This window comes from Eurosta solidaginis, chromosome 4, assembly GCF_040869045.1.
Source record: "Eurosta solidaginis isolate ZX-2024a chromosome 4, ASM4086904v1, whole genome shotgun sequence".
NCBI classification, from domain to species: domain Eukaryota; kingdom Metazoa; phylum Arthropoda; class Insecta; order Diptera; family Tephritidae; genus Eurosta; species Eurosta solidaginis.
This window is the reverse complement of record NC_090322.1, coordinates 24,451,792-24,466,689: the sequence shown is the minus strand read 5'-3', so window position 1 is coordinate 24,466,689 and position 14,898 is coordinate 24,451,792. Positions and strand designations below refer to the sequence as shown.

Below are 14,898 nucleotides of genomic sequence, written 5' to 3'. Positions count from 1 at the left end.
CTAAACAATTTTTAAGATAAATATAAAATAAAAAATAGGTAGGTACTTTGTGTGAGGATGCAAAGTTTCAGGTTTTTTGTGGTCTGCGTGTAAAAACTATGACTACGAATCACGTATTTCAACAATATATGACGTAAACGTAACTATTTGATGAAATTTGATGAATTTTAAAGCTTCTAGCCGTAAAAAAGGGGCAGTTTATATGGGGTATATAATATATATACCACCGACCTCTATAAATTTTTCTGACAACAATATATGCTATATACTTAAGCATTTGGTGAAATTTGAAGCTTCTAGCTGTTAAAATGGGCAGAAATTGCGCAAAGTTTCTTATCTGAACAATCGGTTATATGAGATATATACTATATATACCACCGATCTCAATGATTTTTTCAGACAACAGTATATGCTATATACGTAAACATTTGGTGAAATTTGAACATATCTAAACGATTTTTAAGATAAATATAAAATAAACAAGTAAGGACGGGACTGTCTTCGGCTGTGCCGAAGACTTCATACCTTTCATGAATGGGGCTGTACTATAATCTTACCCCGTTCGTAATCTCCAAATAATCGGATGTATAAAATAAGAAATATATAGTGAACAGATGTACATACCTAAACGATTTTTAAGATAAATATAAAATAAAAATTGGCAAAAAACCCCCTTATCTGAACGATCGGTTGTATGGGATATATATTATATATAGCTCCGATCGAAATGATGTTTACAGGAAGTCTTCTATGATATATTAGAATATATATCACCAAGTTTCACGTTTTTATATTGCAAACTAAGGGAGAAATGGCCAAAAATCTTTATATCTGAACGATCGGTTGTATGGGATAGGTATATACTATAGATCAAAGTGATTTTTTCAGGAAATCTTTTATGATATATTAGAATAAATATCACCAAGTTTAACGTTTTTATATTGGAAATTAAGGGGAAATGGCTAAAAATCTTCCTATCTGAACGATCGGTTGTATGGGATATATATTATATATAGCTCCGATCGAAATGATTTTTTCATGAAATCTTCTATGATATATTAGAATAAATATCACCAAGTTTAACGTTTTTATATTGGAAATTAAGGGAGAAATTGCCAAAAACCTTTCTATCTGAATGATCGGTTGTATGGGATATATACTATATATAGCTCCGATCAAATTAATTTTTTCAGAAAATCTTCTATGATATACTAAAATATATATCACGGAGTTTCACGTTTATACTTTCTAAATTTAGGGAGAAATTGCCAAAAATCTTCCTATCTGAACGATCGGTTGTATTAGATATATATTATATATAGCTCCGATCGAAATGTTTTTTTCATGAAATCTTCTATGATATATTAGAATAAATATCACCAAGTTTAACGTTTTTATATTGGAAATTAAGGGAAAAATTGCCAAAAACCTTTCTATCTGAACGATCGGTTGTATGGGATATATACTATATATATCTCCGATCAAAGTCATTTTTTTAGAAAATCTTCTATGATATATTAGAATATATATCACCGAATTTCACGTTTGTACTTTCTTAATTGCGACAGGAATGACCAAAATCGTCTTATCTGAACAATCGGTTGTATGGGAGATATATGTTATAGTGGTCCGATCCTACCGGATCCGACAACTGTCTAATATAATACAAAAATACATCCTTGTGCCAAATTTCATTGAGATATCTCAAGATTTGAAGGACTAGTTTGCGTTCAAACAGACGGACGGACATGGCTATATCAACTCAGTTCATCGCCCTGATCAATTCGGTATACTTAATGGTGAGTCTATCTTCTATATTTCTCAACGTTACAGACATCGGACCAAAGTTAATATACCATTTCATGTTCATGAAATGTATAAAAATAGGTAGGTACTGTGTGTGAGGATGCAAAGCTTCACGTTGTTTGTGGTCTGCATGTAAAAACTATGACTACGAATCACGTATTTCAAAAATATATGACGTAAACGTAACTATTTGATGAAATTTGATGAATTTTGAACCTTCTAGCCGTAAAAAGGGGCAAAAATGACAGTTTATATGGGGTATATAATATTGTAACGAATTTACTGCAAATCCTCTTATTTGCAACCCTCTGCCAAGTTCGAATCACTAAACTGTTGAATAAATAACTCCAATATTTAATAATCCAAAATGGCCTTTATTAAAACACTTCACAATAAAGAACTCTACCATTGCCCGACAGAAGGCGTGCTTAATCAAAACTGATTCTAGCGCCTCTATCTGTCACTGCCTTTTATACTCTTTGATTTCCTCGTTCGCATCTTCTAGGCGCTTCCATTTCCAGAATCTAATAGTTGGCCATCAGCTATCAAATTTCTCAGCTGTAACTATAATTGCACGATTTTATAGCTTCTCTCATTGCATACTTTCGGGAGTATCTCAGATATATGCATGTGGTTGTGCGTTGCTTCTCAGCTGCGTATATGTACATATGTATAGACATAATGATTGATTCGTTTATGTAGATACAAGTGACTGTCTTCTTTATTGTTGTTGTGACTTCATTTACTTAGCATCAGACTAGGGATGTGAGTATCACTTAGTGTCACTCATATTCGTCACAATATATATACCACCGATCTCAATGATTTTTTCAGACATCAATATATGCTATATACGTAAGAATTTGGTGAAATTTGAAGCTTCTAGCTGTTAAAACGGGGCAGAAATTGAGCATAGTTTCTTATCTGAACAATCGGTTGTATGAGATATATACTATGTATACCACCGATGATTTTTTCAGACATGAATATATGCTATACACGTAAGCATTCGGCGAAATTTGAAGCTTCTAGCTGTTAAAATGGGGCTGAAATTGCGAAAATATAAATATATACTATATATCTACTATATATACCACCATATATATACTATATATACCACCGATCTCTATGATTTTTTTACAGAACAATATATACTATATACGTAAGCATTCGTTGAAATTTGAAGTCTCTAGCTCTTAAAATAGGGCAGTAATTACGAAAGGTTTGTTATCTGAACAATCGGTTGTGGGGGATATATACTATATATATGACCGATATCATAAATTTTTTCAGACAACAATGTGTGCAATATACGAAAGTATATGGTGAAGTTTGAAGCTTCAATCTGTTAAATTGAGGAAGATATGACAAAAATCCTCTTTTTCTGAAAAATCGGTTGTATGGAGGATATATGCTATAGTGGTCCGATCCGGACGGTTCCGACAAATGTCTAATCGGACACCCAAATACACCCGATCACCAAATTTTATCAAGATATCTCAAAAATTGAGGGACTAGTTTGCATACAAACAGACAGACGGACAGACGGACATGGCTAAATCAACTCAGCTCTTCATCCTGATTATTTCGGTATACTTAATGGTGGGTCTATCTATTTTCCTTTAAGGACTTACAATTTTGGGTTTCGTGACGAAATTAATATACCATTTCATTTTCATGAAAGGTATAATAATGAAACTAATTGGTTTTATGTTTGGTAACACTTTCAAAAATTTTTACAAAGAAATCCTATGTAAAAATTGTAGGAGTATTTTGGTGTTAAGGCACGCCGAATACTTGAAAGCTAAGTAGCTTGGCATAAGAAATATTTTAACTGTAAGTAAGGCAGGAATACTTCTTGAAGGCGGTAATCTTATAAATGAACAACGAATCGCGATTCAACAAATTTACTTTTATAATCAGATTTTGAAGCAAATGTAAAAAAGATTTGATTTCGAAAGAAGTGTTTTGTGTTTTATTCTCGTAAGTACAGAACCCCATAAACTTCAGTAACAACGCCGTTAACTAATTTCTAGTACGTACTTAAATATAATCAGGTTCCGTTATTACACAGTTGAAACCAGGGACGGAAAATAATAATAATTTTTTTTTCGGAGTCGAAAAAGTCCGGGTCAAAAAATTATCCTAGGTGAAAATGTTTGAGTTCTCAGGTATCCCTATAGCAATATCATGTCGAAGCATGAATCCTTTTTATTTTTCGAACTTTTTCCATTAAATTTGTTTTTGGTTTCGGGTTTACAGTCCAATAAATCAGAAAAACGCTTTTACCGGCAAATTTGCAATAAATAAAGAAAGCAGTCGGTAGTACAAAAAAAATTTCCAAACAGTCCACATATAAAAGTAAAATCTGTATTTTTATTTTTTGAGTCCGATAGAATTAGTTAAACTCGGACTTTTAAAAATAAAAGTCCGGAAATAAAAGTTAAATCCGGACTTTTATTTTTTAAGGCCAAAATAAAAGGCCCGTTTTGATAACAAAGAAACGGCTTATCCGAAATAAAATTGTTTTAAACTTTTATTTCCGGACTTTTATTTTTAAAAGGCTGAGTTTAGCTAGTTCTATCGGACTCAGGTAAGAAAAATCCGAAAATTATTTTTATCTTGATCCAAATATATTAAAAGTCCAAAATTAATAGTTTTGCCAGGAATTATATTATAAAAGGAATAACAGTTTCCGCCCCTGGTTGAAACTTTTAAGACGTTTGATTTTTAATCTGAAGCCTGGGGCTAGATTCAGTAAATGTGAGTTTTTCAAAATCACACTTACTAAATCTAGGCTTTGGTATGAAATTTCAACGTTGAGCGGAAAAGTAAGCATCATTTATGATCTACTGAGTTTGATCATAGTTCGGCTACACCAAAACGCAAATTTTTGAGGCTTTTCTTACTAAAACCTAACTGCGCTATACATTTTATTTCTTTCCAATCAACAACATAATGCTGGGACTAAGAGCTTTGTCAGCAAAACTACGTTTAAAACGTATAGTTGGTGCGGGCATCGACTTATCCTAGAAATTTGAAAATATAACAACTTAAAGTAGTGATTTTGTTTGTGCAGTTTGAATTCAGTCTCCTATTCGCTAAGTTTATTAAATTTTTTTATAGGAAACCATGGAAACATCTTGAAATTTTATATTTAACAACGACTCGACACTTTTGTGAATTGCTTGTATCAAAATCAAATAAAACAAAAATTTGGTCCTTTTTTCTGAGATTTGGTCGTTTTTTTGGATGAATTTTGGTCCCAAATGAAAACATGGTGGGGCAACCGTGGCTGAGTATAAAAATATGGGCAGCTGCCAATAGGGATTATTTCATAGATGAGTTTTTATTTCAGTCACCAAACATGGGGCCAGTGATAATTCTGAAATGACTTACAGGAAGAGATCTAATGATGAGCTGTATGAGTTTTACGTAGATATGTAGATAGTGCAACGAATAAAATCCCAAAGGATTCGCTGGACGGGTCATGCAATGCAAATGGATGACGCTTGAGGCCAGAAAGTAATCTTATCGACACTCACATTTTGGATCAGAAGAAGGGAACCTCCATTGAGTTGGTAGGGACAGGAGGAGGAAGGCTGGATCTCAGTAAAAGTAAAGCAGAACAGGTGCCTTGTTCTGTAACTCGATTAGAAAGCTGTCAAATTACATACATTTATTTTCAAATGCGAAAGAAATTTCTTTCGAATTGAGTTACATATTAAGGTCCGAGAGCTTAAATGATACGCGGGATTCAGTTTTTGCAAAATATGTTTTTCACTCAAAGTCCCTTTAACAAACCTACACCGTTTAGATAAAGAAGGAAATTGCTAATTTTTGTAAGCTACTTACCGAAAGTGTTAGTTTTGACCAAATTTTGGAAGTGTTAGTTATCGTATAGCGCGTCGGTATCGCATATCTTGTTGAAGAAGAGGAACACACCGAAGGTCCTGGGTTTCAAGTCACAGAAAAGCCACATTAAAATACTTAAGAAAAAAGTGCCTTGTAGTTGCCGAACGACGCAAACTGAAATAGCAGCTCTGTCCTAAATCTCTCTGGTGGTACATCGCACCAAGCATTGTTTTTTTATAAAAAGGTATTGATCCGTAGCGCAAATTTTTCAGATATAAGGCGTATCAAGAAAAGAAAAAGCATTCGACGAAGCCGTAGATAATTCTGTCCTTACGTGTTTATTTTTAACCTTTTCATCTTTCCCTACAGATTTCCTACTCTTGTTGGAACAAGGTACGCTGGGTTATACCTGGATTGGTGCGCAAAATAAAATTATTAATGTACTGCGTGCTAGTAATTCGAGTATTTTCCTAGAGCCGGATATGTATTTTAGAGAGATCTTACGTACACGTTTATTACCTCAATTTTCCGAATTGAATGTGGATTCCACTTTTTCGCGGGTTGGTTAATATAAAGTTACATACGTAATTCATGCGTTAAACTGTGCAACAATTTTGGAATACTCTCCGCGGGTGTAATAGTTTCACTTCAGTATTTGAGTAGTAGTTGTCAGATATAAACTCCTTTTTATTATTTGTATGAAGAGTTAATGGCGCGTAGTCATAGTCGAAATAAAATAGAGTTTTATTGTTTTAAACATGGTTCTAAATTAATTATCATTCAAAGTCGGTTATAGTCCACTTAAACACTATTTTATCTCTAAAAAAGTATTTTAAATTTAAAATGACCTGAGCGCGATTTTAATTTTTTAAAATAGGTTTTAAGTTGGTGGTCTGCTGTCAAAAGTTGCGAGAAATTAAACAATTTGCTATTTAAACGCGATGAACTTTAATGGAAGTGAAAAAGGGCTTCCCCGCCAAGCAAATATACGTCACGAACATATTTATTATACCTAGAATGCGTATTAATATGTTTGTGAAGAAAATTACACAATTGGTTGGGCGATGGTTACTTGGCTCCACATATGCGAAATCTTTAAATAAGACTATTCCGCGTTCATAGATATTTGTGAGTTTTGATATTTTAGAATCTTTTGAGGAAAAAGTAGCATCCTATACTGATTTTGGCATTAAATTTAGAAATAAATAGGCGTTTTTTTTTGTGAATATCTATTAATAAAAGAACAATTTCTTATTTCCGACGACTTCTAATTATTGAATTACATTAGAATTCTTGAATTCAATTCTGCTGACATTTCCTTTTGTGTCTTCTATTCCCCTTTACATTTGCCAATTCCTCTTAAAAGCGTGAAATAAAACACGGAATACATCAAGAATTAGCAACAAAAATTTTAAGAACTGCTTGGTACGGACGCTGTTGTAGAACTCCCTCCTTTATCACGCTATTAGTCTATGTCATGATCGACTTAAGTTCAATGATTTTCTAATGTAAAAGGGACTTACACTTTGCAGGTCCCAATGTACAATGGCTCAACATTCTAGGTCACTTCTTTCCTATGGAAAATTATACTAAACTCCCTTTATTTCTGCTGACTTTGCGAAAACAAACCTAAATTTCATTTAACCTGATTATCATTGAATGTCCTGCATACTTACTAGTATCGAGGTTAGACATATCCCTTATTGGCTTCGGGTCTATTAATTAAACGGCTTGAACGGTTAGGGCCACCTAACATTTAAGGTTTGCATCATTTTGGCCGTCACATCTGTCTTAATGCAAACAACTTTTCTTTACAACATTCTTACAAACTATATAAACAATTCAATATGAATACGAGTGTATGAGTGAATAGCCTTGTTGCTTCCTTTGCTTTAAGGAGCCCAAACCCGTTTTAACTACCTATTCGTTTATGTTGTGAGATTTAAATAATTTTTTAAGAACGAAATTAAGTAAATTTTCTTTAAATAAGTATGTTCATGTTCAAATAATAGATTGTGCACTCAATTTTAAATTGACGGCTGATAAAAAACAGCGAATTTTTACAGAACGTTTGCTAATAACTTTTAAATACAATTGAATGATAATTATCCGCCACCGGATTATGATCAAAACGCGTTTTCAGGTACTCCTTTGACAATTTTGGTGGTATTGTAAGAGTTTTTGTCAAGTAAAAAATCACCCCTTTTTATACGTGGAGTCAAGTAACCACGGTTGTAAGGAACATGGTACACTTTTAAAACTTCTAAAAAATTTCTTCATAGCGCCAATCAATGCCTTTTTTCATGCGGATACCCTGTCCATGCTTATTTTAGCTGAAAACTGTGTTTAATATGTCTATGACAGACCAAAATTTTAAATCCCATTTTTAATTTAGGCAAGATATTAACTAAAGAGTATTTTAGTCAGCGACTATGATTACGGGCCAATGCATTTAATTTTCAATTCTATAACATGCCGATCTATTTCGTTCTACGGTCAAATATCATCTTGAATACTATAACACTCATTGTATATAACGGCTAAAACACGACATTTTTACCGCTATTATAGTATATTATATGTAATCAGCTTTTGGATATTGGAACTAGTTTCAAATATAATTGCCTGCCTGTTTTTGTTACTTACTGAAATTTGTTGGCGTCTGCGAACGTGTTAAACTCTTGTTTTATAAATAAATTCTTTTAATTTTTGAAATATTCATCAAAAACCGTTACTGGAGGGAATAAAAATACTCCGTTCCTGCTAGCTATTTCCTCATATACAATTACCCCGAAATTGTTGCACAGTGCCACCTACTGCAAAGTATAAAAAGCTTACACATATTCTCATTACAGCTTTCCATATTCGAAACAATTTTATCGGTTTCTCTGGAGCACAGTTGTTTTAGTTTACTACGCGATTGCGCCAAATGCTGGGCAGATGGAAGTTTTGTGGGCAGTAATTTAAATTCCACCACCGGCGTTTCACTCTCAACACTAACCGACTGGATATGGAAGCGTGCTACTGACATCAAAACACGTTCCAATGATCTATCTAAGGGACTTTTCGACTATAACGGGTATCCATTAGATAAACGTGAGCAAAAAGAATTGTGCTTCCTAACGCGCCAGCTAAAATTGTTGGGTGATTTGTTGAGTGAGGTGCTGTCCATTGGCAAGCGTTATATACCAGACAAAAGTAAGTAAGTCAAATTAAAAAATGATTAACAAAATTATACTCTCTTTTATTTTCTGTGTTCTCGACGAACTAGTTTACGTCAATCTCGAAACGCAGCACAAATCTATTCGTATGGCATCCGAATATCAAGATGTTCTGCTATGGCTGCTTAATATTGGTTTGCTCCCCGAAATGCAACGTAAACGTAATACATATAGTCCTTATAATTTGCATGCGAAATCTCCAGCCATCAAAGTTGTTACTAGCAATATCATTCAATATCCCTACAGTAATTTAAAGGATCTAAATGAGCGAAAACGCAAATTTTTTGCTAGCATTAATGATAGTTTCATATCTAAAAAGACTGGTAGTTGTCGTTTACTCTTCATAGATGCACTAATCGCGCATGAATGTAAAGGCGATAGTTTACGAGAATGTTGGTTGGAGAATGGTGGTAATGGTCTTTATCCACCACCTTCAATCGAGGCAATGTTACGTGTTATGCTTGTGCCGGAAATGGAATTCGAGAGCAAATGTGCTATTTTGTTGTATTTCTTTTTGGACTTACATATGACAATCGATGAGCAGGCGCATAAGGAGATTGTGGAAAGTTTTGTAAAGTTCCCAAGTGTTTTTAAATTGACTGCTACTTTGATTAAAACGGTGCAATCGCTTTGGAATTTAGATCATGGTCTTTTTATGGTAAGTAGTGATGTATATTTTCGTGTATTCAATGAATATAGTCGGAAGAACCTATTCTAAAACTCGATATGTAAGCCAAATGCAGTACGAGCTGCTATGGCTAGCTGTGTCTGTACCAATAGGCTTTCACAATCATGCAAGACAAGCGGAAATTGAGATTTTTCACTGGGCGGTTTTCCCTTATACATTTTTCTCTAAGATAAACTGTAAGCATGAAAAAATGTTTGAGATGCCGATCCGTTTTCAAAGAAAAAATGCCACCCACCTCTAGAATGCAAACTACGAAATAAAAGACAAACGTTAAAACTTGGCGGATAATAATCTAGCTCCTAGGGATGGAGTGAATGTAAACGCATAGATTATCTATTGAGGATTTGTTGTAGATTAGTGCATGTGTAAACGTGGTCTTAGGCTGCTACAATCACACAAATTTTGTAGCCTGTCTTTTTTTGATTTCGAATTCAAAAGTCATGCTAGCAATATAAGAGTATTACATACATACATATATGATGGCTACGAGGCATTTGCGAGCTTGAGTGAGTTTCGTTATTGTAACATATGTGAATGCACACTACATACTAACTATTCCAATTTACTGGAGTTTACAAGTAAGCTTGCTCGGTTTTTCAATGCGAGTTTAAACTCCAGTTAAAGTTGACTAGAGCTTAACCCTGCCACTTCGGTCGCTTAAGCTTAGATGAGCAGCAAAATTGTATATTATCCAACAAAGTGGCAAGGCTAAACTCAAGTCAACTTTAACTGGAGTTTAAACTCGCACTGAAAAACCCGGCATAAGTTCGCTACATTGGCTGTGTATTTTTTACATGCATATACATATGCGGCTGCTGTGGTGTGGTGGTAGCGTATTCAGCCTCCCAAACCGAAGATCCTGAGATCACGGCCCGGGACAAAGCAACATCAAAATTTTAGATACAAGTTTTTCAATTAGAAGAATGTTTTTCTAAGTGGGGTCGCCCCTCAGCAGTGATTTTGCAAGCACTCTAAGCGTATTTCTGCCATGAAAAGCTTCTCAGTGAAAACTCAGGTGCTGATCGGAGTCGGCATAAAACATGTAAGACCCGTCTCGCCAGTTTGTAAGGAAAATTAAACGGAGCGCGAAGCAAATTAAAATAAAAGTTGGGTCAAAAATATCTTCGGAGTTTATTTCACCTTAGGTTTTTTGTGTATATTCATATGCACATAAACTTTATATGGACTGCTAAGTGCATAACTTTATCTACACTTATGAAATTGTTACGTATGCATTATACTCAGTTGCAAACTGAAATGTGTCTCTCCATATTATCTCTACCCTATTCTCCATTTTATGACTGAAATGTGTGTGTGTCCACGATTCATCGCAACCGATTTCGCTATGGGTTACACTATGGCCAGCAGAGGTGCGTGTCTCCGCTATTAAGCACAACCCGTTTTGTACCGAGCTATTTAACCACAGCCGCGATTCTTCAATAATTGCCGCTAGGTGGGTCACCTAAACAATATATAAGTTATGATAAGCGTTTCTTTTACCCGCAAATGTAGATATATACACATGTAAAAAAAAACACGGCTATTAAATAATTAATTAAACCATTTCATAGCTGTAATAACAAATTTCATTTAGGCAATTTACAAGGTGTCTCATTCGCCGAGTGTGCTATGCTTTATTCAAATTTTATATTGTAAACCCTCAAATCTTAAAATTTTACATTAATACGACACTTTTGTGAATTGTTCCAATTGTGCGAAGATTTTTATATTTCGGAAATAAATATCGAGGAAATTGATATTAGGAAATCGTAATTTCTTTGCAAATATAAAATTGCGCTTCGATAAAGAAGCAGGGTGTGTTCGAGCCGCCAAATAATAACAGAAGTGTTGATAAAGTGCTACTTAATTGATGAAATGTTGTTGATACTCAAGCTGATGTAATGTGCTGCGATAGCGCAGTGAAAATTTGTATTGTAACGAATTTTGTGAAGTTCCGCTTATTTAAAACCTGCTAACGTTCGAATCGCTAAAATTTTGAATAAATCACTCCAATATTCAGCCCAATCACGCAATCCATCGTAGGCTTTTTCGGGATTCGTAACATTCGAATTCGTAACATTCGTTTCGTAAATTTTCTCCGTTGGCAAGAACTTGTCGTAGAAAATTTCAAATAAACGTCAAAAGTTTACGTTCCGAGTGAATTCAATGATGCCACCGTACGAATTTCGAATTTATTTACTTACTTTCGGAGACGTTCGGAAACACGTTCAAATTGCATGATAGCAATTTCGTAACTTTCCCGAAAAAGCAGCCTACGATGGATTGCGTGATTGGGCTGATTCTGTATTGCCAAATGGTCTTTATTAGATTACTTTGGGAGTAGTACTATTATACTTCACTTCGCAACTGATAGCGTGTTTAAATTAAACTGATTCCTTATTGTTCAGCTTGCGTTGATTTCATACTCTCCGTTGCTTCATTCGCATATCTCTACTAAAGTCTAGACGTTTCGCCTTCTAGAACTGCTGTATCTCCTGCTTGGTAATTTCTATATACATATATATTTGTAGTTTATGTCTATCTTATAGCCATATGCGGGTGTATGCGTGAGTACTACTTCGGCTGATGACTACATGTGTTTGTATCCCTTCGTTGCCTTATATGTATGTGTGTAAATGTTGATTGATTTGTTTACGTACACAAGAGTGGCAGCTTGCTTTATTGTTGTGCCTTTATTTATTTAGTATCACTTAGTGATGCTAATATTCGTCACAGTATGTTGCTTTAATTCGCAAGTGATGATCAATAGATTGTCAAGATTCCATTCAGCTAAATGACAAAGCTGCTCAAACTTTGCCGAAGAACTTGATGTTATGTCATAACAAGTAACACTACTGCAGCAAATGCTGCTCGTACACAGCCGCACTTAGCGCAATTTCGTTAATTCTGGGGTTTGACTTTACTTGTATTGTTACCAGATTAAAAAAAAGGTTTATACACTGAAAACACGAAATTTTGAAGCTAATGAATGTATTTTAGAACTTTCATGACAGGTTATTTTAAAAAAATAAAAGTCCTCGCAACCTAACATAGAGTTCCGCAAAATACATACACGAACATTCAAAATTCCCCTTACTTTTGGAATTACTCTTAAAATGGCAAAGCTGCGTGAAAGTCGCTTTGAAGCTGTCGATAGGTTTTTTAAGTGTAGATCTAATGCCCCTATTACGGTATACAACTCAACTTAGTTGGGTTGTAATTAAAACAACTCAACTTTCAGACAACTCAACTCCTGTTTGGTATTACGAATTACAACTTATTTCAGTTGAAGTTGAATTGGTGCTGCCAACTTCAGAAAGTGATAATTTGACAGATAAGTGAACAGCTGATCAATTTGTGGCGAAAATTTAAGCATTTGCAAAAGTTATTTTGTTAATACAAGATAATATATGATATGAAATCTATTTTATAATGGCGAAAATGTTGGTGATTAACATGTCGCGAATACGGAAAACATTCTCGTGGTCATTCCAATCCATTGGAACTACCAAGCACCAAGTAAGAAAATGTTTAAGTGACAAATGATGAGCTTCAAATGAAGTTATTTTGCAGATTTCAAAGGAAGCATGTTACTCATTACTAAACAAAATTAACGACCATTTCCGCAAACCGTTTCGAGGGAAGGCTGTACCCCTATTTAAAAATTATGCGCCACATTCAGATTCCTTGCTGATGGCAGCTATCAAAAATGCTGTGGAAATGATTTTGGTGTTGGACTGGTTTTAGATATTATTGAGGAGTATATTTGTGCGAAGTGGATTAAAACCATAATTTGACCTAGTTTGGCTGCATCCGTACTGCGGCCAGCCTCGTCCAACTTCGGAATGTTGCTCCATAAAGTCAAAAAGTTATTCAATGTAATCCTTCGCTTAAACGTTGTTTTTTCTATAAATGTGCACAAAATTTTTGATTATTGTTTGATTAAAAAATGTTTAACTACCGGTTTTAAATTTTTTGTTTTTGTAACGTTTTATGAGCCCGTGCACCATCTAACTCTTATCAAAGGTGGTATCAAAAGACGCGTTTCGATCTCCGTTTTTAGGCATCGAAAGCGGAAATTAAAAATTTTATTTCTGTCGCAAAATATTTACAAAAACTAACAAAATGCCCGAGGGTCCGAAATATTAAGCCCGATCCACGATTTTTTTTTGCACAGAAGATGTTTCGGTGTTGGCGGCCTTTGGCCGCGATTTGTAACAATAGCCCTGGGTAGGTCCAACGACTTTCTGCATTAATGTATACTAAAAATCTGGCAAAATATAACCACATAAAAATTTGAACCGAAATGATATTATAGAAATTAAATTTTTAATTTTTGTTTTCGGATTCTTAAATCGGAGGTCGAAACGCGTCTTTTGATACCAACTTTGAAAATTTTTCTTAAAAATTAGGTGGCGAACCGTCTTCTCAAACGTTAAATTTTTTCAAAACAACTGCAAAATTGTATGAGACAACTGCTAGTAATCAGTTGTAAGATTTTGACGTCTTTGACAACTACACTAACAAAACGTTGTAAACGGTAATGCCACAAAAAGTTGTTAGACTAGACAACTCAACCGACATTTTTTTTTGACAGGTTGAGTTGTAATCTGTAATACCAAATGCGAAATTTCAACCCAACCAGAGTTGAGTTGTAAACGGTAATAGGGGCATAAAAACCAGATTTCTTTCAATGCTAAATTGAGATTCTTGAATTTGAGGTTGCATATTCATAGTGGTTTGCCTGTTGCCGTGGTTGATATTATTTAAGGGTTTAAGGTGGGGTTTTCATTGCGAGTTTGAACTTCAGTTAAAGTTTTACCTTGCCACTTGGGTCGATAACATATGTGTATTTCAACGGTGTATCACCTCTAAAAATGGTGTGTGCCCACTATTCATCGCAACCGATTCAGCTATAGGTTATACACAGCCATACAACACAGTCCGCTTTTCGGTACAACATTTTGTGTAGCTAGTTGCCGCCAGATGGGTCTCCTAAGTAGCTATTTGCCGCTAGATGGGTCTCCTAAGTAGCTATTTGCCGCAAGATGGGTATCCTAAGCATTATCTAAGCGATGATAAGCGTTTTTTCACGCGCAAACGTAAACGTATACGCGTATAAAAAGAACACGGATAATGTCGCCTTGTTGGTTCTTCTCAGGTCTTTTGTTAGTTTGTATGTTCCTGTCACAAAAGATTTCTCACTGAATAATAAAAGGGTTACTATTACGCACAAATACAGCTATTTTGCAGAGCGCCAGGTGATCTAGTTTAAAAGTTACAATTGAAGAATGCAACATGAGGGTAATATTTTTCACAGAAAAGAAA

General features: G+C 34.6%; 1 protein-coding gene across 2 annotated transcripts in view; it reads left to right on the top strand.

Annotated features, from left to right (window-relative positions):
• The window catches only part of Elys (AT hook containing transcription factor 1 homolog), a 62,361-nt gene that overhangs the window by 41,432 nt on the left and 6,031 nt on the right, over positions 1-14,898 (top strand). For both annotated transcript variants that reach the window (XM_067780679.1, XM_067780678.1), the window contains exons 6-8: positions 6,031-6,221; positions 8,517-8,859; positions 8,933-9,540. In XM_067780679.1, the coding sequence (XP_067636780.1) occupies positions 6,031-6,221; positions 8,517-8,859; positions 8,933-9,540 (1,142 nt within the window). The remainder of the gene's footprint in view (positions 1-6,030; positions 6,222-8,516; positions 8,860-8,932; positions 9,541-14,898) is intronic.